This window comes from Serinus canaria, chromosome 2, assembly GCF_022539315.1.
Source record: "Serinus canaria isolate serCan28SL12 chromosome 2, serCan2020, whole genome shotgun sequence".
NCBI classification, from domain to species: Eukaryota; Metazoa; Chordata; class Aves; order Passeriformes; family Fringillidae; genus Serinus; species Serinus canaria.
In genome coordinates, this window is record NC_066315.1 from 57,418,432 (window position 1) to 57,441,957 (window position 23,526).

Genomic DNA, 23,526 nt, shown 5'->3' on the forward strand with positions numbered 1-23,526 from the left:
GTTCACCACCTTCTGCACCATGTAAGACAGCCACAGAAAACACAGTTTTAGAAAAGCACTGCTGTAATTCTCCACTAAAGAAAGAAAAAGTATTCAAAATGAATATCCAAAGCCTTTCCAATACCTCACCTGGAATGATCAAATATAGACTTTATTTTCACAGCCACGTATTATATAAAATGACTGTGCCTCTCCTTTATAGCAAAGGTGAAAACAATAATGCACTAAAGAACTATATTTCAGCCTCTGCATCTATCAGGAGGAAAGCAGTTATTTGGGAATGACGTATTCCCGCCTCATGTCAAGCCCCGGTGTCTGAATTCAAACTAACCCCTTTATTTCTATTCATCAGGACATATTCTTATCTACACAATACAAAACAAAGCCAGTACATTTCATATGTAGGTATGATGTGAAATCGAGATTCTATGGAAGATATTCTTCTACAGCCCCATTAAGGGACCCATCGTGCCTTTGCATTAACCTCACAGCAACCAGGATGGCAGATCCCAAAACAGCACATGATTGTACACATTCTCAGCACAGCTCTGTACCTGAGATTTTGTAAACTTTAGGTTTCTTTCATTTCCAATGTTTTAAATAATAGATGGCAAGCATTATTATTTCTGTAATGAAAAATTGCTATTGTCAGCTACCAGCATGATGGCAACACAAGTGCTCAAATACGAAGTTCTTCTCCATTGTTTTACTTCCTCACACCTAATTGATTTATTAGCTGCTTTGCTTTTGTTTTCAAAAGAAAGGCATGAGTCACAGAAGAAAAACAGTATGTTCTTGGGATAACAATTACCAGCCTGGTTTTGCCATTGCTGCCATGAGTTTTTAGATGGCTTTTTTAGTAGAAAATCACGGTAAGTTTTGATAGGTAAAGAGATGAAAGAAATACACAGGTAAAAAATATTAAATATCAGCATCATCTTCATTTCACCGAGAGCTTAAAAAAAATCAGCAACCGCATCTGTATGAGAAGCTCAAAGGAAGACAATCCTGCCAAAGAAGACCAAATGCTGGCATCCACCACAGCAGTCCTTCTCCTATACCCAGCTGAACACTAAATGCTAAATCACCTACACTGACATGAAGCCACACCAAGTGCAGATTTACTCAACCTTCCACCACAGCGACCCTGAGATGACAAGTAATATTTTCTTCTATAAAATCTGGACTAACAAATCTGGGAGGACTAGCAGCTGGCTAAATAAGGGATTTTGGTCTCCCTTCTCAATTAGATGTTCAGGGGAGAAGACGACATTACTCTTCAGATACATACAGAACTTTAGGCAACAAAATTGCAGAAAATTACCCATAGACCAGGCAAATGTGCAAGCACATCTGTGATTTGCAGCATTTTCATCATGATTTTGCCCAAGGTAAACTATAACCAATGTAGTTGTTTGACTACAGGGATATGAATCCCAACACAAACACAGACAGCCCCCTCCTAACACGACACAAATGAGGAAGGGTGGGACTCCCCTTAATAAGTACTGTTCTGGATCTAAAATTATATGTGCTGATCACTCAAACATCCAGTTTCCAGCAGCCCCAAGCTGCCTTTCATGTGAGAAAATCACATGCAAAAATCCAGAATCAAGAGTTTTCTGTTTATATTTAAAAGAATGAACCAAAGGTGTCAGCTTTCTAATTGTGAGACCGATACCATGGGAACATATTAGCTCACACGAGTCACTGGCTCACCTCAGCTGCAAAACAAACCCAGTGGTTTGTCTGAGATTTTCACTAGGGGTTTGTACTGGGATTTGATACTAGGGAATACGCTGACCCTATCTGGAAGGAAACAGAAGAGGTAGTTACCCAGGAAATGAGAAGGCTGAGGTCCTCTAATGACCCTTTTGCCTTGATCTTCACTGGCAAATGCTCCAGTCACCTGCAGAAGGCAAGGCAGGAATTTGGAGAATGAAGAACTACCCACAGTAGGAGTTCAAAAATATGTAAGGAACCTGAAGCCCCACAGGACCTGATGAGAGGCATTTGAAGGTCCTGAAAGAACTGGCAGAGGAAGGGGCTAAGTCGCTATCCATCACATTTGAGAAGTCACAGCAGTTTGGTGAAGTTCCCATTGGAAAAGAGGAAACAACCCCCATTTTTAAAAAGGAAAACTAAAATGAGCACCTCTCTCCTGAAGACAGGCTGAGATATTTAGGGTTGCTAAACCTGTAGAAGAGGCTTTGTGAAGACCTTACAGCACCTTGCAGTACCTAAAGGGGACTAAAGAGAGGTGAGAGGGACAGCAGTGACAGAACAAGGGGGAATGGCTTTAAACGGAAAGAAAGTACCTTGGATTAGATATTAGAAAGAAATTCTTTATTTTGTCTAAAACAGATTGCTCAGAAAAGCTGTGGATGGTCCTTCTCTGGAATTCTTCAGGGACAGGTTGGATGAGGCTTTGAGCAAACTGGTCTAGTGGAGGATGTCCCTGTTCACAGCTTGGAACCAAAGATCCTTAGGATCCCTTCCAACCCAAAGCACTCAGCCGGTCCATGGTTTTCACAGGACATTCCTCTTCTGTAGAAGTTTTGTCATTAGCAGCTGGGTGCAGTCTCTGACTGGTGTCTAGATCAGGCCTTGTAGAGCAGTCAGTGGGGAAGATGAAAAACTTAGATAACCAACCAAAAAAATTACTTAGTTTGGAGGATCCTTACATACACACTCAGCCAGCAGAGGTTCTTAGCTCCAAGCTTCAGGAAGTGTGGGTGTGTAATTTCATTTTGGGCTGCATATGTTTCTTACAGAATTTGCCTTCCCATTGATCTTAATGTGATCTGGCTTTCTTTCATGTAATATTTTACTGAGTTTCTTTGAAAACTAGGCACTTTTACAGTTAGCTTAGTTGGGCCAAATTGTAACAGGCAAAACTCCCACTGACTTAAAAATTGCGCAACAGGATTACTTTTCCAAATTACATCAAAAGCAGTCATACAGATTTTTTTCCTTAATTCTTTTTTCAAATCCTTGGCATCTGTACAGAACATGGGTGGACTCCCTCATCATCTTCAATGGGACTGAAACTGTTTATAGAATTAACATTTCATGTGAAGTGTTGTGGGAAAAACTACACTAAGGCTGCACAGAAAAAAGAATGGTTATTTACAGTGGGCACAGACCTTGGACTGTGCACCCAGTAAAGCAGAGACTTTCATCAGGTACACACGTACCTGTGATAAACCTGCTTCAGATGTACAGTTTAAGAAAAAATTTGCCCTCTCCTATTCTGCTGTGAACTGAAATTTAAAACATCAGAAAAATGAGACTTTTAACATCTTCCAGGTACTGTAAAGCAATGTCACAGAGCCACTGTCTCACAGCAAATCAGGGACTCCTAGAGCTGTGAATAGAAATGTAGAGATTGGAGGAAGAAGTTTGCTACAATCCATTCTTTTTCTCAAACGGAAAATCCAGATCTGACCTGTGTTACATGCACTACTTTGCTAGAAGTCTCTTCCAAAACACAAATTGCTATTTCATCCTTGGACTCCAAACTCAATTCCTTGGCACAGAATGACTGACTGTGAGCTCCCAAAGTAGCAGTCATGCAACTCATGGGATGAGGGCTGCAATAATAGTATTGGCTTGAAATAGGAGAATGCCTCACCTGTAACAGATGACACAATCTGTTTATAGATGTAATGGATCCATAGCAATCTTTTAAATGAAGATTTGATGCCTTTTCATAGTATACTCACTCTTACAGGGTTTAGAACAGTGGCTACTGGGCAGATTGAGTGGCTTGTATTATGCAACAGTGCAGATATGGCCACAGCCATCTCTCTGGCCTCAAAATTACTGAAGTGCTGGTAACTACACTCAGAAATATTTGGAAAATGGTGATGCAGAAGAGAGAAAACTAACACTTGGGAGCAGGCCAAAAGCATAACAAGCCACTGAAAATCTTCTTTAGTACATTTTGGTCCCACATTTCCATAGGGGTTAGGCCTAGGAGACACACAGATTTGTTTAGAGACTGTTTGTTCTAGCTAAATTGTTTCCAGGATCGTCAGAAGTATTTGAAAAACTGTTTCATGAGTTAAGAATAGAAAGCAATCTAAGCAATTAAAATGAGGAACATTTTTTCAGGTTCATGTAAGACAGCTCTGGGCACTTCTGTCTTCATCTGGCCACTTGCTTCAGGAATTAGTCATACCTGGCCTCTCAGCTGTAGTCCTACACCAGGATTTATCACAGCACACAAAAAAAAAGTCTGACTGTTAACAATGAATTTTGGCTTATGGACAGTAGGTGATTTTACACATTCAGCTGTAATTGATAAATATTGAGAAGATAATAAAGAAATATAATACATAGTTGTTATATGTAATGCATCACTATTAACATAGATGTTACTATAAGTAGGCATAACAGAAATATTACACGTGAAAAATAAAAACTTTCCTGCAATTTCCAGTCTTCTGGCAAATGAAAAGTATATTTGCTTTTGTTAATTCCTCATATAGCTTTCACCCACACTTTAGTCTCTGCTTATTCACCTGCCATGTACCATAACTTTGAGTCTTTTAAACAACCTCGTTGTATTTCCGTCTTCAGAGCTCTCTCTTAATAATCTAAAGGCCTCAGCAAAACTGCAACTAGGCAAACTCCTTCTCTGCTGTCAATGAACACCTCTGGCTGTGTATTGAAGGTTTTACCTTTCTTGTAAGCTGTTCATGGTTAGCCTTCATATTCTGATGTCCAAGCTAGAACCACTGAAACCCACCACGTCTAAATGACTTAGAACATGTTAAAATCTCACTGTGATCCCTCATGGTATTTAAGCTTTCAAATACCTTTGGACAATTTGACCCAGAGTACTTGTATCCTAACTAACTGCAAATCCTCACAGAAATGCCCAAAAATTAATCGGGAAACCTTCATCTAGCAGTGCTTCTGTAAAACTTTACCTGAGAATTTCATGTCTCTATGTGATCATCTTGCATGTCCAGCGAGAGCAATATCAGCTGTGAAGTCTAAAACTCTCATATTGGTTTGCAGGTACCAGATGCCACACACAGAAGCTTTGTCTATTCAAAATCAGTGAAAAGGCTGCTTTCTAAAGAACAGGAGTTTGTTAAGAATATCAGAGATGTCAGAAAATCTTACAGGTTAATTAGGTTACAGCAAATTGGAGTCACTGCAAATTCTCTCACAAGTGTTTGGCCAAATGGTGAAGCACTACAGATAATTGCTATTTATAATCCCCTAACCAAAGGACAGCCATTTACACCGAAGAGCTAAAACTCCTCCACGAACCAAGGAATTTAGAAAATTAGCAGATTTCCATTAACTGTTACATTTCAATATATGTTACAAAGATTTATTTCAAAGTGATAAGTGCCATGCAGAAATTACTGCAGGAAGAAACGGTTTCTTTTACACAAAACTCGCAGTTTTAACCCACTATATGATCCAGACTGATTAATTGTAACTGCTGGAGGCTAGATATAAAATCAGCACAAACTAGTATTACCAGGTTTAAATATCTGAATTTTAAGTTCTCATGGATAGATATACCAGTTTTTCATTAATTTGTCAAATTGCTCCAAAGAAGGAAGTGTTTCTGTCCTGTCTCTCAGGGTTCCTCCAATAAACTGGAATAAATTAACCTCTCTGTGTCCCTGCTCACAGCAGAGGAGTTGAAATTAGAGGATCTTTACAGTCACTTCCACTCCAGGCCATTCTGTGATTCTATATGCTTCTTACAGAATGCATGACATAAAATAACAATGTCTATTCTCAAAAGAGTAAAAATCTTAAAGGTAGATGCACATTTGCTGCTTCTTCAGTGCAATGAGCCCTCATGATAAATTTGTAATCAGAGTTCTAATGCTTGATTAATGCTTGATTCAAGTGACAAATTTCAAAACAAATTCCTCCTGCTACTCTCCTCTAAAGGAGAACTTGAAACATTTAAAAAAAGGTTTTTAGAAAATATATACTATGTTAAAAATGTAAAAGATTTTTCTTCTCTAAAAGATTTGCATTCTTCTGTTACTGCTTTGGAGGAAAAATGAGGAAAGCCTCAGATTGACCAACTTCTTCAGAAAAATTTTCTTGTACAGGGAATGAAAACGACACCAAACAGTGAGAACAACTGGAAAGGATAAAATCAAGGAGGATTCTTAACTCTAATTCCTACACATAATATGTAAAATCTTGAATAAATTTTAACAGAAGTTTCTCAAAAAGCTGCCTGTTTTTTCACCTACATTAATACAGGTATAGTCTAATATTTTGGCTCCTATAGGCACTTTTCACTGCTGCAAGTTGAGGTCACTTATTGATTCAAGTAAGATATCAGAAAAGAAATCTTGTTATACTAAAACAATTATAATCAAGAAAAAATGGAGCAAAATTACAGTGTTTCCTTCAAAATAAATAAAACATCTTACACACACTTCTCTGACAGATTTGACTGCAATTTCTGCAAGCTGGTTTAGAAGAGCTAACCTTCCCCACAGCTGGAGAGAACTGCATGAGTGCATCTTTCACTCCAGAGCCACAAGATTTAAGAATCTACCTTTTAAGAGATTGCAAGATTTTAAAGTCATCAGGGTGTATGAATACATGTGCTGGGAAGGAATAGCATTTAAATTGATAATATGATATCAGAATATGAAACATTATTAACAGGTGGGGCATTTCAACACAGGTGCTGGTGCTAAGGGAGTCATGGGGAACTGATGCAACACAGCACTGCAGTCCAGCATCTCATTATCTGTCCAGTCTGTTGGTGATCAGCCAGGTAAAGTCTGCATCACATGATTCAACACTAAACAGGACACAAGACCAATGATCCCACCAGAACACATCTGGGGCTCAATGACACTGTAACAGGTGTGGTGACTGCTGGCTTGGGGCTACTCTGCCACCACAGCAGACTCCAGAAACAACACCAGCACAGTTTCAAATGCAGGACATGTTCTGTTTCAGGCTGGCTCATACCATACCAACTCTAGTTCCCTTGAGTCTTGTGTTCTGAAGTGCTGAACACCTGCAGCTTCTTCTAATTTCAGTTGGAGTAGAGGGTACTCAGCACTTCCAATAACCTGGCATTATGCATGAGCAGACGTGGTCTTAAGAAGCAGATGCTCCACAAAGCCAAAAATGCCACCAATTTCACAAACCCTGTGAGCTTTTTCCAGATCAGAATTTGAAGTGTGCAGCTTTACAGAGAGATGTTTAAAAACCTCCCATAACTACGGAACAGGAAAAGAGATTAGAGAATAATAATGCCACCCTCACTACTGTCAGTCTTACAGTATTTAAGACATCCAAACAGAATGGGTGGTGCTCGTTCTCCATGCTAGCTGGCAGGCAAAGAAGTGTGTGACAGCAGGTTCAATAGGACAAATCACTTTAAATTTGAATAGGGCAATTTCACATGAGGTGAATAACTGAAACAGTGTCATCTTACTGAAGAAAAGGAAATCAGAGGAGGGAACTGCATGGCTGTCGAGAGAACAGCATGATGTTTTTAGAATCATTGCTTTAGTGGTTTCACAGAAAAGAGATTAGTTATGGAACATTTGCTTAAAAGGCACAGAAATATAGATTAAATGTAAACACAACTGTCTGAGGTAACGCAATAGCAGCTAGTATTAAACAGCCCATTGGTTAGTTTCCATTAAAGTGGGCTATTTTGCACACTGTTTGAGTTAAGAGCTAGGTGTCTCTGTGTGCACATGGCCTTACTGCTGAGCTTAAGAACTACAGCTTAGCCCCCTGTAAGTGGCAACAAAATACAGAAGGCTTTCTATATTCTGGAACATAAATATTTTATATGCATTAGGGGAGAACTATTAAAAACGAAACTCTTACATGATAAATTCTGTAAGGTTGCACCACTTTTTTGAGTCCACTTTCTTCATCATCTCTTCAAAGAATTTTCCACAGATAGGCAACTTTTCTAACATGAGAGATTCATTGCAGAGCTCAGTCTGTTGACGTGCACCTAGGAAATATCAGATGCACCTTTAATCACAAACACTGAAATAGAAGCACAAACACATCGCTCAAATTTGTTCACAGAGTCCAACTTGCCACTTCCATTCTCACAAGCTTAGCATTTAATTTTCTAAGCAAATTTAGAAAATAGACAAAACACATATTTACCTAAATATGTTAAAAACATAACTTTGTATAAAAAACTAAAGGTTACCTTATATAGTACTGCCTTTTAAACCTAGCATAGAGGAAACTACCTAATCACTTTTCTAATCTTACTTAGCTACTCCTCATACTAACTCATTACCATCCATTTGCTTTTTTACTTAAAAGCTAACTGGATCTCACAATCCCACATTTCAGTGTAGAAAGCACTTTTCAAGCTTACACACATGCAACACATTCAACTACCTATATTACTGTGAAATTACTCTAACATTGGAAATATGTCTTACCAGCTAAAGGGTGTGAATTTCCACAATCAAAGCTTTTTCTTTAGTATAGCCACTAAATGAATTGTCTAGAGATCAAGTCCTGTGAGGAGCAGCTGAGGGACCTTGGGATTGTTAATGTGGAGAAAAGAGGCTCGGGAGAGACTTTATTGCTCTCTACAACTTCCTGAATGGATGCTGTAGCCAGGCAGGGTTTGGTCTCTTCTCCCAAGTAACAAGCATCAGAACAGCTCAAAGTGCCAATTGAGGTTTAAATTAGTTATTAGGAAAAATTTCTTCACCAAAAGGGGTGGAACAGGCTACCCAGGGAGGTGGTTGAGCCACCACCTGTGGAAGTTGGGGCTTTAAAAGATGTGTGGATGCAGAACTTAGGGACAAATTTTAGTGGTGGAGTTGGCACTGTTGGAGTAACATTTGGACTCAATGGTCATAGAGGTCATAGTTAACAGTTAAGTTAACCTTGACTTGAGCAACCTGTAACTTTTCCAGCCTATAATGGCAGCTCCAATATATTTAGTCAGTCAAATGTTTTTCTCACCCACCACATGCTGCATTGGAGCACAAAGGTAATATTTTAATATTTGTTATAAAACTGAAATTCTGAAAAAAATCTCTTCAGACTAATGTGTTTGATTTTGATAAGCCTGAAACATTTTGTTTTGATCAAGCCATTAAATGTCTTGCTTTATCTCTATAACTGCCACTATTTTGACCATGTATAAAAAATACATTAACATTGAAAATTACCCGTAAACATATGTACATTAACATCTTTAATACAAATGCCTAAAATTAATTAGTCAGAAAAAAAACTGTGTAATTTTTTTCTCTTCACAGCAGCTCAAATCCAAGAAATGTGTTTACCTGAACAAAACTGCAACCCTAACAAACTGGTATATCAGGGAATCCCCCTGAGAATTCTGAAGGAACAGCTTTTTTTAAGAATACAGCTAAGGAGAACAGACTATTTACTCCTAAAAAAAAATTTCACTGAGAACATATTTACACCAGGGAGAGGAGGTATTTCTTTTGCTTCTATTAGTTACTTTGAAAGCAGGATCCTATCACTGCTGAAAAGAGTCGGTAGTTCTAATTTTGTGTGGTAACAGCCAAACACATTGCCTGAGGCCAGCTGAGGGCAAAATCAGGCAGGACTTTGCTTGGTAAGAAGAGAAGTCCTCATGGCCCCATTCCTTACCAGCTAGTAAAGAAAACCCCAAACTCTAAGGCAAAATGACTGGTCTCAAGCTTCACATCATAACCCAGCCATCAGATACTTTGAGTATCTCCATCAGAAATGAGGCATGTGATTGTGAAACAGGCTTGAGAGAACAGTCATTTCACCCAGGAAAGAGCTGGCTCCTTTGGAGCCTGGGCAGGACCACCTTGTGATTTCACTCCAGGTATCACAGTTGACTCCTTAGGTGGTGGTCACTCTCTCTGTGATGCTGTGTGACAAATGACAACCATCTCACCTGGCCAAATAAACACCTTGCTTTCACATACTTGCCAAGAGCAGCAGGCCCACAACAGGACAGTCTGTGCTGCACCTGAAACCATAAGTCTACAGCTTCCTACAGACCACAAACCTCTCCAGGTGTACAGCTCACTCACTGGGACCTAATCCTTGCTGCTCCATCATATCTGACTGTCAGTGCTCTTAAAGCTGTCACGAAGCCTTCATCCATGTTGGCAAAAATCAGAACTACAATTACTCACCAGTGATAAAAATGGTGAAAATTACCACCCAAGGACAGCATAATTTTATCCATGAGAAGTTAACATGATAACATAGATCCTGCCTACTAAAGTGTTCCTATTGATTCACCAGGCAGCTGCAGCAGTCACCAGTTACACTTTCCACAGACAGACCTGCAGATGAATGCTAAAACTGTGCAGAATTCAAAACCATGTACGAAAATTGCATAACTCGCATCTTAAATCCTGCATGATGCTTTGACAGAAGTTATGCAAAGCTGCTTTTTCTGGCAGGGCATTCTAAACAGCCAGCTACCATATGATTTATAACCAAATCCAAAACAGTGCAATTTTTTCTTCCACTGTGTCACGTGTGCTGACAATTTATTCCAGCCCCTTCCCAGAGTTTGAATTGATTTTCCATGCCATTGGTATTTTTGCTTGTCTGTATTTAAAATTTCAATATTTTGCAGGGTCATAGGAAAAAAACACTTCCATCAGAGTCATTTGAGCCCAATCTGATGACACAAGAGTTTCCGTCTAAATCCCTGACCAAAAGAGTTCAAAATCATGGATAACCCTCAATTTCACCATCACTGTAAGGTTCCACCTTTAAACAAACATGTTTGAAGAACAATTCTGAAAATCTTGTGTAACTATATTGAGAATTACCTTTACAAAACACTACACTCTCTTGCATACAGCCAAGGGATAAGACCAGTTGTAAAAAATGCATGACAATTGACTAATTGAGAGAGAGGATGGAAGGGTTTCTCAAATGTTAACCATTAGCAAATACAAACAGAATCTTGAATTTTTGAGGTAAGACTCACCTGTGAATCCGAGCGCCATTAGACCATTAACTAGGAAGGGGAAAAAAAAAAAAAAAGAGATGAGTTAGATACCTCCACACTCTTATATAAAAGGATTCGTGCAAGCCAAGTAGAGGATAACTACATTTCAACAGAATATTCAAAATGCTTATTCAACCATTAGTTTGTTTTCTTAAAGAGTATGTCTGAAAGAAATAATGAACATTTAGAGAACATTATGTTTTTCAATTCCTTTTTATCTATCCTTTAAATGGCTGAGTCAGACTTGTTATGGGTCTCTATATACCACTCCTTCCTCTAGTTTCTAATTTTAAGGATTAGGGACTGGGAAATTTTTACTTCAAGCTTCTTAAGAAGCTTGGGTGAAAAAGTTCAAGAAGATAACACACACACACACTCAAAACATAGGTGTACTGCACATTCTAACATGTAGAGAAGAAAAAAATCCTTTCACTGTTAAGTAAACCCAACCATAAGTAAGTGTGTACACTTCTCCTTAAAAGCATGTTGCTGTCTTTAAGTCTCCAGCTTTTGCACAGTGAAGTCACGCATTTTGAAAAACATTATCATCAAAACCTACAAGTTTCTAATGCAGAAGTTAGACTAAAACAGGTATATTGAAAGAGCAACCAAATGGAAACAGACTATACCAATAGAAGTAACCTTCTGATTACTGATTTGCAGTATATCCAGATGGATTAAATTAACAGGAGCCCACTGTGTTTGCACAGCTCCAGCCACACCCAGGATTTTGTAATAGCTAAGAGGGACATGGCTTCAATTATTTTTGATATCCCACTGAAAAATAAAATTGCTGACAAATCCTTATAGTGTTAACCTCACATCAGAATTTAAATTAATGATTTCACACAGATGGGTGCCTCCCTGTTTGTACAATACATGGCACCCCAGTAAAACTAATCAAGATATACGTAAGCAGAGTATCAGTACCAATCATTAATCTGGACCGTGGTCACTGGGATGTGCCAAGCTGTCAACTGAGCTATCTGAAAATTATTGTGTACATGCATAAGAGAAGAATTTATATCCTTCTAAGGAACATATTTTTCTTCCAGAAAAGCATTAATCTCTGTCTTAGTTATTAATGAGCCAGAATGTACTGTGAAGAGCAGGAATCCACACATTGGAAAATTGTCATGCATCCAAACACACAGAGATGAAACTCCATAACACACTCTGATGGCTGTATCTCTTTCCCAAATAGAGCACTTTTCTTTCCAGGCTATTAGCAGATGGACTAATGAATAGACTTGATTCCCTGTGTAGGTTTTTCTTGAATCCTCATTTGAAAATGTGCCTTATTGACCACAGAAGATTGCAGATCACATTAAAAGTAAATACTTTACAAGCAACCCAAATTCACCCATTCTGGGTAAACAGTGTAGGGTGCACATAGATACCCCAGGTACTCCCCTGGCAGATCACAGACTGCACGCCCAATTCTTATTTTATCAATTCGTATCACTGTGCTCTAGATCTTTTTTGGTTATGGCTGCAGTAATCCTCACAAGACCACAGCAATACAAGAGAGGGTTTACAACTAGAAAGAACCAGACTGCCCCAAGCATCAGTGAGGAAAGCATGAAAAACTAAATACTGAATAAAGGCTTACAGGTCAGTGCTCACAAATCCTCCTGCCCTCAACAAAATGTGCTTTTTGCATTTTTTGATCTGCTCATAACAAAGTAACACAGGATGTTTTTCACTTATTCTCAACCAAAAAGATTCTGGATATCTTCAGAGAAGGGTAAAACAGCCATTCAGATTACCATGCACCACTCCTCTATTTTCTTTGTTCTGAGATACTCAACAAAGATTTAATCAGGAGACTACATCATGCTGGCCTTGATAGTCTACACAAAAAGTTTCCAGTAGCTCTTTTAAGATGGAGTAAGCTCAGCTTTTTCCTTGAAAGGCTGATGCCAAGACATCTCTCATTAGAAGATTCATAGAAGAAGCAAAATGGGTCAGTGTTGAAAGGTGTTACCAAGACCCCAAAATAAAACAGTTGGCATACATTCCCACCTAAACCAACATTTAGGGAGATAAAAGGAGGTTCACCTTTTAACTGTACTAGCTGCCTGAGGTAGCTGCTTACTTTTTTTTCTCCATACATGGTAGCAGCATGTGTGATCATCTCTAGCATCAGCTGAATCAGATGGGAAGGGACCAGCCCAGTTAGAGCCAGAGCAAGAGGTGAAGCTAGTATCACCAAATGAAGGATGAGGAAAAGTAGGTTTGAAAGGCTTTTGGAAAGAACATGAGAAGATAAACAAAGTAGAAGAGAGTAATGGCAAGTAAGAAAACTGAGGGAAAAAAAAACCAATTTTTTAAATCACAACCTTCTTCAAGATATTGTATATGAAAAATCTCATCCTAGACCTTCATTAGAACCTCTTATTATCTACTCTCCACTCTCTTTTTACAGCTCTCCTTTTTGTAAAAGGAGAGTAGAGAGCAAATAATAAGAGGTTCTAGTGAAGATCTAGGATGAGATTTTTCTCCTTTTTTGTCATTCTAAAAATGGAGATTCAAAATGAGATTTACAGCCATATATAAATTCACAACTGGGATACATGACAGGGTAACTGTCCTGTAATTTTGTCAAGTATATAAGCTTTTTCTGTGAAATGGAAAAATATTTCTCAGTGTTTATTTTTCTTCTATACTGTTATTATTCATTGATATTTTTCCCAGAGTCTTAAAAAAAGCGCTGAATGTCGTTCTTGCAACTACTTCAATAAATCTGAAGCAGCATATGAATTGCTATGTGTTCTCCCTACTCCACTTTTCTCCAAATATGTTTTAAGAACAATTCTGAAAATCTTGTTTAAATATATGAGTGGAATATTACAATTTTCCCTTGACTGGATGTTTCTTCAAGATGCTGTTACTGACAGCATTTAGTAAGATATTTTGAGTGGCTCCCATACTTTCTCAGAATAATTATTATTTTAACTGATAAAACTACTGTATGCACCTTTTAACCAGCAATTGTAAAAAAAAAAGTGTAATACTGTGCATATTCTTCAAAATTTGTGATGTTTATTCAAAACCTCATTTTTCTCAATCATAACTTTCATAAACAAAAAGAATGTATAAGGACCTCAAGTTAAACCTCATGTCAAGAGCCTACCTCTGTATCTCTTTTTAAAGACAATCCTGCCACTTACCATCCCTGCAGAACTTGAAGTTTCACTGATAGCAGCACACAACTGTGTAAGAACTGCCCTGACATACAGTTCACAAAAGCAAGTAAAACCAGAGTTTGAAATGGGAACTGCTGCTCTGCAATCACACACATATTATCTGTTGGAAACATAAGTAAGAGATTAATACTCTATTATTAATATTATTTATATTTTATATATATATATAAATGTATATACATGTATAATTTGTCATACTGATCAAATCTCAATTTGTCATACTGATAAAATCTCAATTTTCACATTTTCTTATAATCCTGATTTGAAATACCGAATAAGCTAATCTTACAGCAGTCTAGGGTTTCTCCAGGTATTTTAATGTTGAATAAAGCTACCTGTGGCACAGGTATGACCAAAGATCATGTTAAATTCAACAGTCTTTTATGTAAATCCCAAGTCATACCATTACAGGTGTTCTAGCAGGAATGCAGACACTTCAGGGTATCTAATGCAAGAGAAATCACCTGTGGAAATTACTTCTCCTGTGCTCTCACACAATGTCAAGAGGCATCTTACTACATTAAAAAAAATTGGTTACAATTGGCATAGGTTTTTTTCTATTATCTGTTTCCTGGATATTCATAATTTTAAGAGATTCATCTCATTAGGTTCTGTCTGAATAAAGAAGGACAAGATCAGCTAACACAAGCATCACATAGTTGCTTTCCAAAGCCTTTTCTTAAACTCCTCCTTTGGGGTCAAGTCAAAAGACCATGGCCAAAACATGACACACTCTAAAAAGGCTAAGAAATCCTACAACTTGACGGGAAAGCCCAGAGCCCACTATAAAAGTGGAAGGAAAGGAAAAATAATGCTATTGGTACAAAAACTAAACCACCTGTCACTCTTTAAATAACTGTCTGCACAATACACATGGCTCAGAAGGTCATCTTTTGTTCTCAGCTACCAACTGCCCTTTTGACACTTCATAAGAGGAATGGGATGGGGAGAGAGGAACAGGACACAAGAGCAACATCACATAGTGTGAAAGCAGCCAAGGAAGTGAGGCAACTGAAGTTCACAGAATCAGGCAGTGACAGGAACTCAACACAAAGGAAGGATGCCAGGAATAAACAGAAGCTTGCAATAAATATAGTACTTGAAAGAAATGTTACACTTGCATTCAAAATTGGCCCAGAAAAAAATGTGTCTCAGCGCATGGAGTGGCAGGAGCAAGGTAAATCTGTCGGCAGGGTGCACTGATCTGTCTCTGGGTTCAAGAAGTTTTCTTAAGAGCTAACATAACATGGAACTCAGCTTTGCATTATCTCCACCTCTGATAGTGAAGCTCTTTTTAATGCTCTTTTTACCCCTTTGTGTCAATGGAACAGAGGATGCACATATAGCCATAGAAATACAATATACAAAACTAAAAGGGCAGCTCAATCCTTACTTTATCACAGTTTGAGGCACTACATTATTGTTTTTAAATTGCGAAGGTAATTTCAGACTGTTAACTATTTTGAACATTAGAGTCTTCTTCCTGCAGAGCAAGAAAAGCATGAGAGGAAGTAAATTATGCCTTTTCATCAGTAGAAATCAACAGGGAATGCATCACAGGGTATCAGCTGTTCCGACCCATGCTGGTACAGAGCTCCCCAGGTTTCCTGTGACTGCAAGGCAATGTGACCATTATTCTGAACTCATGCTTCAACTGAAAAGCTTTCAGAGTAGCAATACAAATTATTGTCCTTTACATTGTTTTTTGAAGTCCTTAAATCACTGCTGGCAGTATATTAAGAATGAGGCACAATTTCTGAACAGATTGTCTACTTCCAGAAGTGTTGGATGTGTTGTCTACTACTTTGAAACTGGTATGGTCTATTTAAATAAATATATAACCAGTATTTTAATAAAACATTTATTTCTTTAAAAATAATTAATAATCTATCAAATAAATAACTAAATTAAACATACCAGTTCAACAACTAATATGTGAAGGGATTTCTCAGCTGTACACTAAGATCTGTATTGTGCTGGAAATGGTTCAACCTGAAATGTAATAATGTTTTCTTCAAGCCCTTTCTGTCCCATTACATTTTTAATGAAACAGTATGTAACTGAAATGTAAAATACTTTTTATTACAGCCACTGACTTTCAGACAGTAAATAAACTAAGTACTCCAAGAGCGGAAGCAATTGCTTGAAGTAAACTTCTTTCACACTTTTACAAAAGTGGAATACACAAATGTGATCCTTGACTCGAGATCCATCCTTCCAGAAAGTAAAACTGAGAAAAGGTAAGAGGAGTACATTTTTTTCTACACTAGAAAGAAATCTGTGGCATTAGAAACAGTTTAAAGATGACATTTAGCAACAAGTACAGCATCACCAGCCGGTCCTGGGGGTGATTGTCCCACTCTACTCTGGGCTGCTGTCCCAGAGTAGAAGTCAGTCCCACCTCAAGTCCAGCGTGTAGCTCTGGGCACCACAGCATAAAAAATACATTAAGCCATTAGAAAGCATCCAAAGGAGGGCTGAAAAGATCACAGTCAGATTGGAAAAGACTCTGAGATTATCGAGTCCAACCCATGACCTCTTCAATTGGACCAGAGCACTAAGTGCCACATCCAATCTTTCCCTAAACTCTTCCAGGAACAGTGACTCCACCACCTCCCTGAGCAGCCCATTCCAATATCAAATCACTCTTTCTCTGAAAAAATTCTTGCTAACACCCAGAAATTCAAACCTAAACCTCCCTGGCACAGCTGAAGACTGTGTCCTCTTGTCCTGCCACTGGTTGCCTGGGAGAAGAGACCAACCCCCTCTGGCTATACCCTCCTTTCAGGCAGCTGTAGAGAGTGATAAGATCTCCCCTGAGCCTCCCTTTCTCCAGGATAAACACCCCAGCTCCTTCAGCCATTCCTCACAGGAGTCCTCTAGGCCCTTCATCAGCTCCACTGCCGTTCTCTGGACTCATTCTAGCACTTCAATGTCATTGAAGTGAGAGGCCCAAAACTGCAGGCAGCTCTCAAGGTGTGGCCTCAACAGCGCTGAATACAAGGAGAGAATCAATTCCCTACTCCTGCTGGCCACACTACTTCTAATATAGGCCAGGATGCCACTGGCCTTCTCGGCCATCCTGGCTCATGTCCAGCTGCTGACCAGCATCCCCAGGTTCTTTTCTGCCAGACAGGTTTCCAAGCACTCTGCCCCCACCCTACAGCACTGCATGAGATTGTTGTGGCCAAGGTGTAGGACCTGGCACTTGGCCTTGTGAAACCTCAGACCTATTGATCCAGCCTGTCCAGATCCCTCTGCAGAGCCTTTCTATCCTCCAGCAGATTGACATTTGCATCCAGCTTAGTGTCATCCACAAGTTCACTAAGTGTAGAGTGGATCCCCTCACCCAGATCACCAATAAAGATATTAAACTGGGTGCAACACTGATCCCTGGGGAATCCCACTAGAGCCAGACACCAACTCGCTGCAACACCATTCACCGCATCTCCCTGGACCCAGCCATCCAGCCAGCTCTTATCCCAGCACAGACTGCACCTGTCCAAGCTGTGGGCTGCCAGCTCCTCCAGGAGCTTGCTGCAGGAGTCAGTGCCAAAGGCTTTGCTGAAGTCCAGGTGGTGAAAGGGGAAAGCCATACAAAGGAGCCACTTGGGTCGCTTGGCTTGTTCAGCCAAGTGGAGGAGACTGAGGAGAGACCTCATTGTGGTCTACAACTTCCTCAGGAGTGGAGGCAAAAGACCTGGCACTGATCTCTTCCCTGAGGTGCCCAGTGACAGGACCTGGGGGAATGGCCTGAAGCTGTGTTAGGGAAGGTTTAGGTTGGTTATTAGGAAAAGGTTCTTTACCTAGAGGATGGGCACTGAAACAGCCTCCCCCAGGAAGTGGTCACAGCACCAAGCCTAAAGGAGTTCAAGAAACATTTGAACAATACCCTCAGGTACATGGTGTGATTCTTGGGGCTGTCTTGTGCAAGGCCAGGAGCAGGACTTCAATGATTCTTGTGAGTCCCTTCCTTGTATTCCATGATACAAGGTGGAAGGAAGAGAATTCCAGGGGATTACACATGTCAGGAGGTGCCTACAGTCAGCAGAGGTAAGCACAACATTCCTAACAAACCCAAATCCACTGAATTAACTTCAGCGTGCGTCACCTAGGATGCAAGGCAAAGACTTATATTCACCATGTATCTGTGAGCCTGCCGAAGGCTTTGGGCTCCTGGTTTCATCTAAGCTCTGCCTGCAAGACCTGGTCTCCTAAGTCTCAGCATCCAGTAGTTGCCACATAAGTGTGTAACATCTGGAGCAACGAGACCATAGCTCTCCATGATTTATGACTACAGATAAATACACTTCTTGCAAATGGAAGTGGAAAATCTTTTTTTTCACCCCCTAAACATCTCCTATTTCTTCAGGTTCACTACAGCCTCGTGAGGTACTGCTTCTGAGGTCTCCATTTTATGTGAGCTATGGAAGTATTGACAGAACTAATAAGAAGTTTGTCTAAGGTCACAAGCAGAAGCCAGCATCAGTCATAACTGCAGTGTGAGCCAGCAGCAGCCTGGTGCCAGTACCTATTTCACCACTATCTCCTCTCAGAAAATGTGACCAAAGCAACTGAAGAACACAATCTCTCTGCCCAAAAGATAATTGAGAAATGTGTCAGCTGTGCAATTTAAGAAAAAGGTACATCAGCTAATGAAACAGCATAATTCTGATTCGCTGCCCTCAGCAGTGAGATGGCTTGCAATTACTGTTGAGACACACACACCCCAGAGCACATGAGAGCGGTGACAGCCCCTGAAGCTGGCCATCTGCATCCAGGAACACAACTTGATCACGTGATCACCTGGATGCAAATATTGGATCTAATGGCTGCTCATTATTTCAATCCAGATGCCTATCATTAGTCAAAAAGGCAGGAAAACACAGAAGAAAATGTGATATGACATAAGGTTTCCCTATAATAAGGGAAAAAAGTCAGCACAATACAGACTTTATTCCGTACCTAACCACCTGTGAAAGAGTGTGAAACACCAGTCCCTCAAGGCCAATAGAGACTCCAGTTTGCTCCTGTGAGGTAGACTTGAAAGAGAAGTCAAGTAATCTTTTTTTTTTTTTTTTTAATAACTTTGGGAAAGGGAAATGACCCATTAAGATTTCACAGACAAGGGTCACCGTACACTCCCTCCTGAGGAAGTGTTTAAAACCATGGAATACTTGAAGACATTTAAAGTTCTTTCTTCCCTTGACAGGCAGAACATTTAAATCAAGATACTATGATTAGTAGAAGGCCTGGGAAAATTATTTTTTCCTTTTCTGACCAGATGACAAAAATTCCCTGCACATCCCCCTTCTCTTGCTGCATGTACTCCTCTCACAGATTCCTAATGCTGTTACATGTTACCACGTTGAGGCATTACAGCCAACACGATTCCATAGAAGTCATGTTTTCTTTCAATTCTATGCCTACTATGAAATATTAAGTTGGCCTGACCATCCAAATGTGGGCCTATTTCTCTTCAGAGAAATATTATATATAAAATAATGTATATTTCTCTTCCTATTTCTCTTCAGCAGTCCAGCTTGCCTACCAGGGTTCCAGAGCCCTTGATACTCACCTACAGGATCACAGAATCTTTGAAATTACATGCTGCCATGAAGAGCTCATAAGAACAATGAAACACTAACAAAATTTCAGAGCTTTACATGCTTCACTTAACAGCTACCATCATGGGCAAGAGACTCAACATCGTAAAATAAATTTAATTTACTGCCAATTAAAATCAGAGTAAGTTAATGAGAAATAAAAATAAATTCTTAAAATACCTTCTCTCTACCTTTCTCTTTTTTCCCAAGCTTAATTTCACTTCTAATTTTTATACCTTCTCCTACAAACGATCTGCAGCAGTGCAGGGGGATGGGGAATGGGGACAGCAGCCAGTTCATCATGCATTGTCTCTGTCACTCCTCCCTCCTCAGGAGGATGACTCCTCACACTCTACCCCTTCTCCAGGGCTGTATCCCTTCCCCAGGAGACAACCCTCCACAAATTTCTCCAACATGAGTCGTCCCCACAGGCCACAGTTCTCCATGAACTGCTCCAGCGTGGGTCCTCCTACTTTGCAGGTCCTGCCAGGAGCCTGCAAACTTCTCAGAAGGTCACAGCCTCCTTTGGGCATCCACATGTTTGGGAATGGGGCCCTCCAGGGGCTGTAGGTGGATCTCTGCTACTGCATGGTCCTCCATGGGCTGCAGGGGCACAGCTGCCTCACCCTGGTCTTCAGCACAGGCTGCAGGGGAATTCCAGCTCTGGCTCCTGCAATACCTCCTCCCCCTCCTTTTGCACTCACCAGAGTTGCTTCTCTCACGTGTTCTCACTCCACACTTTCACCTGCTGTTCTCCAGCAATTTTCTTCCCATCACAACTATGTAATCCCACAAGTATTCCCACTGCCACTGATGGGCTCGGCCTTGGCAAAGAGCAGATTGAACTAAACAATATTGGTTATTCTCTATATTCACCTATAGATCAGGGTTTGTTTAGCCCCAACACTATCAGTGGGTCTGCAAAACGGTTGACCTAAATCTGCTTCCTTTCACAGTCCTAGAGATGTTCTAAGGTTAATAATTTTTGTGGCTTTGCTCCCATATGGCAGGCAAACTTTTTTACGTAAAGCCTGAGGGGAATCCTCCTAAGGATTTTGAAGTCATGCAAGAAATAACTAGAAAGGAGAGTACATAAGAATGAGTACTCCCTTCCCTCTAGTTTTGCAAATGTGTCAGCAATACTTTTACTCATGAAGTTACAAAGACCTGAATTTATTTCTATAGCTTGAAGTAGTACAGTCTGACACAGAAGGAATCCCTCACATCTTCCAGATCGTTTGTAGAAGAAGGTGAAGAAGGTCTTACAAGAATTTATAGACTAAGCCTAGAACATCTACTCCAAGGCAAATATTCTTCGTAAAGATTTCCAGTGTACCTTTCAAAAGTGCAAGAATCCCCCATTTCCTACAAGAAGTGTTTATTTCACATTGTTCCTACCGGCACTTTTTATTGCTTTGACAAGTTTTTGTTTTCTAAATCACTGCATGATAAAGTATGAAGTAGCTGGGAGGAAAATAAAACCTAAATATTGCACAGGCATATTTGGCATGGAACTGCATGAGCCATATAGCAACAAGCATACTTATGGTCTTGTAGTGCACATTCCACATGTTCTGCTCCATCAGAAAGGTAAGACAAAGAGGAGTTAGAACCTACCTTACCTAAAACACGCTGAAAATAAGAAGTCCAAAATGTCACATTACTTCACAGAGAGAGATTCCTCTCCCAATTTTTAAAAATATTTAAATCCAAGAAAAGAGCACTAACATTTCTTTCCAAAAAATCTTAAAGTACAGAAAGAAAACAAGTATTTTGAGGAGCTTAATTTTCTTTTGTCTTTTACTTCGCAATGCTTGGACTATTTTGCTGTTTCTGGTTTACACTGGAGCCAGTTAAATAGAAACTGGACCTATGGCTATTCCAGCAATATTATCTCTACTTCATTGTGCATCACTAAGTGTTTCGTGGTAAAAAATTCCTATCCCAAGCATAGCCCTGCAATTATATTCAGCAGCCACATTTACTAGTGGCAAAGGTTACCATTCCTGAATGCAAATTTACCTAGGTCCACTGTCAAAAGTAAGAGATTTACATTATTTTTTAACACGATACAGTAAGTTCTGACTTTGCATGAAATACAGACATAGCTTATAATAAAACTAAATATTGATCTGCTAGCTAAAAATAAAACAGGAATAGAGGCAATTTCACACATACTGAATGACAATTGACAACTCCATGGAAATAAAGGCTTTGAGCATCTCTTCACCAGAGAAGAAAAATTTATTTTTCCTATTTCACTTGAAAACATAAGCTTAATGCTTTATCAGTTAGTCTACAATACACGTGGCTATATACATTTAAAGAAGCCTCTTCTAATATTAAATTGGACAAGTTATGTTCTTGGTACATGGTGATCCTTGAGGAGTAAAGCTGGAACAGCTCATGAACTCAAGAGATGTGGAGAGACAGCGTTACACTTGCAGCCACTTGTCAAAAACAAGCATGAAGAGAAAATCTGTTCCACAGCCCCATGTGGCCACCAGACAGCAAAACCCTGATGTGAAGGCTGAGATCCCCCTCGAGCAAAGGCCACCTCCACACCAAAGCTGTAGAACACGTGTCTGGGTAGCCCAGAGACAGCCACAGCTCCTCAGACAGAACCAACTGCAAACAAGAGAGAAGATTACAAATCAAAGCTTAAGTCCAAGTGCTGAAGTCTCAGAAGAAACCTGAGCTTTGTGTCCTATTGATGACCACTTGAATGACTTCTCTAAGGCTCCATTTCCCCTTCCAGTATCTCCCTGTCTCTTCACAACATTTTACAGCTGTGACATTTCTTCCCCTTTCTGCTAAAGGCAGGAGGGCCGCCCAGAAAAAAGGCTGCACACCCTGTCAAACTTCAAACTATGTATTTTGACACAACAACAACAATGCAATAATATTTTATAAATATTAGAGTCTCTAGCATGAATGTCTCTGGACACAAAAGGATGCAAAAGTGATCTGTCACTTGTGACATTTGGAAACAAAATGATTTCACACAGTAAGTGACAGTCATTCCAGGGCAATGTTAATTACACTACTTATTCTGACACTGACCACAGATAATGCTCTGCCAAATAAAGGTAAATTAGTCACATTTATTGGAGTGAAAAAATCATAAGACAGATGCTTTATTGTAGGGCCCAGTGCTTCAGCACAGTCCTTTGCTCACCCAGCTTAATCAGGTTAGATGCAAACAAGATGTGCTTCCATCAGCGTGGTGCTCTGCTAGGGTCTCAGCAGCACCTACCACATCTTCCTCTTCAGGTGAGAGTGCCCCTGGCTCAGATCATAGGGGAGCAAGTGACACCCCATTTGCAGAAGGCCATAAATCTGTCTCCATAAAGGCCAAATCCTGTATTCCTGGAGACAAACTGAGGCCAAGGGCTGTTATGCAGGCATGTCCCTCATCCAAGACAATATGGTAGATCATGTTAAGCTGCTCTGAAGAGAACAAGGACTCCTCTCCACCCTCTGGACCATTTCTAACAGTTCCACTGCATTTTCTTTTCAGGTTTTTAGCAAGTAAAAAAGCTGTCTCCTCTTTTCAGGCTGGTTTCAAGGAAGCCAACATATGACGGGAGATTAAGACTAAAAACTTCTGAAAGGGCTCCTTTTTCCTATTCCACTTTGATACTCCTTCCTTTCCTCATACTTGCACATTTTCACAGAAGAGTCCCTCAAGCAGCTTTCAGGTTGCTCTACATATATATTCACATTA

General features: G+C 39.8%; 1 protein-coding gene across 1 annotated transcript in view; it reads right to left on the reverse strand.

The window, feature by feature from the left end:
- The window catches only part of RAMP3 (receptor activity modifying protein 3), a 40,909-nt gene that overhangs the window by 12,895 nt on the left and 4,488 nt on the right, over window positions 1–23,526 (reverse strand). Inside the window, exons 3-4 of the mRNA XM_050971115.1 lie at window positions 10,964–10,993; window positions 7,855–7,987 (exon numbers count right to left, since the gene is read on the reverse strand). Coding sequence (XP_050827072.1) covers window positions 7,855–7,987; window positions 10,964–10,982 — 152 coding nt within the window. The 5' untranslated portion in view covers window positions 10,983–10,993. The remainder of the gene's footprint in view (window positions 1–7,854; window positions 7,988–10,963; window positions 10,994–23,526) is intronic.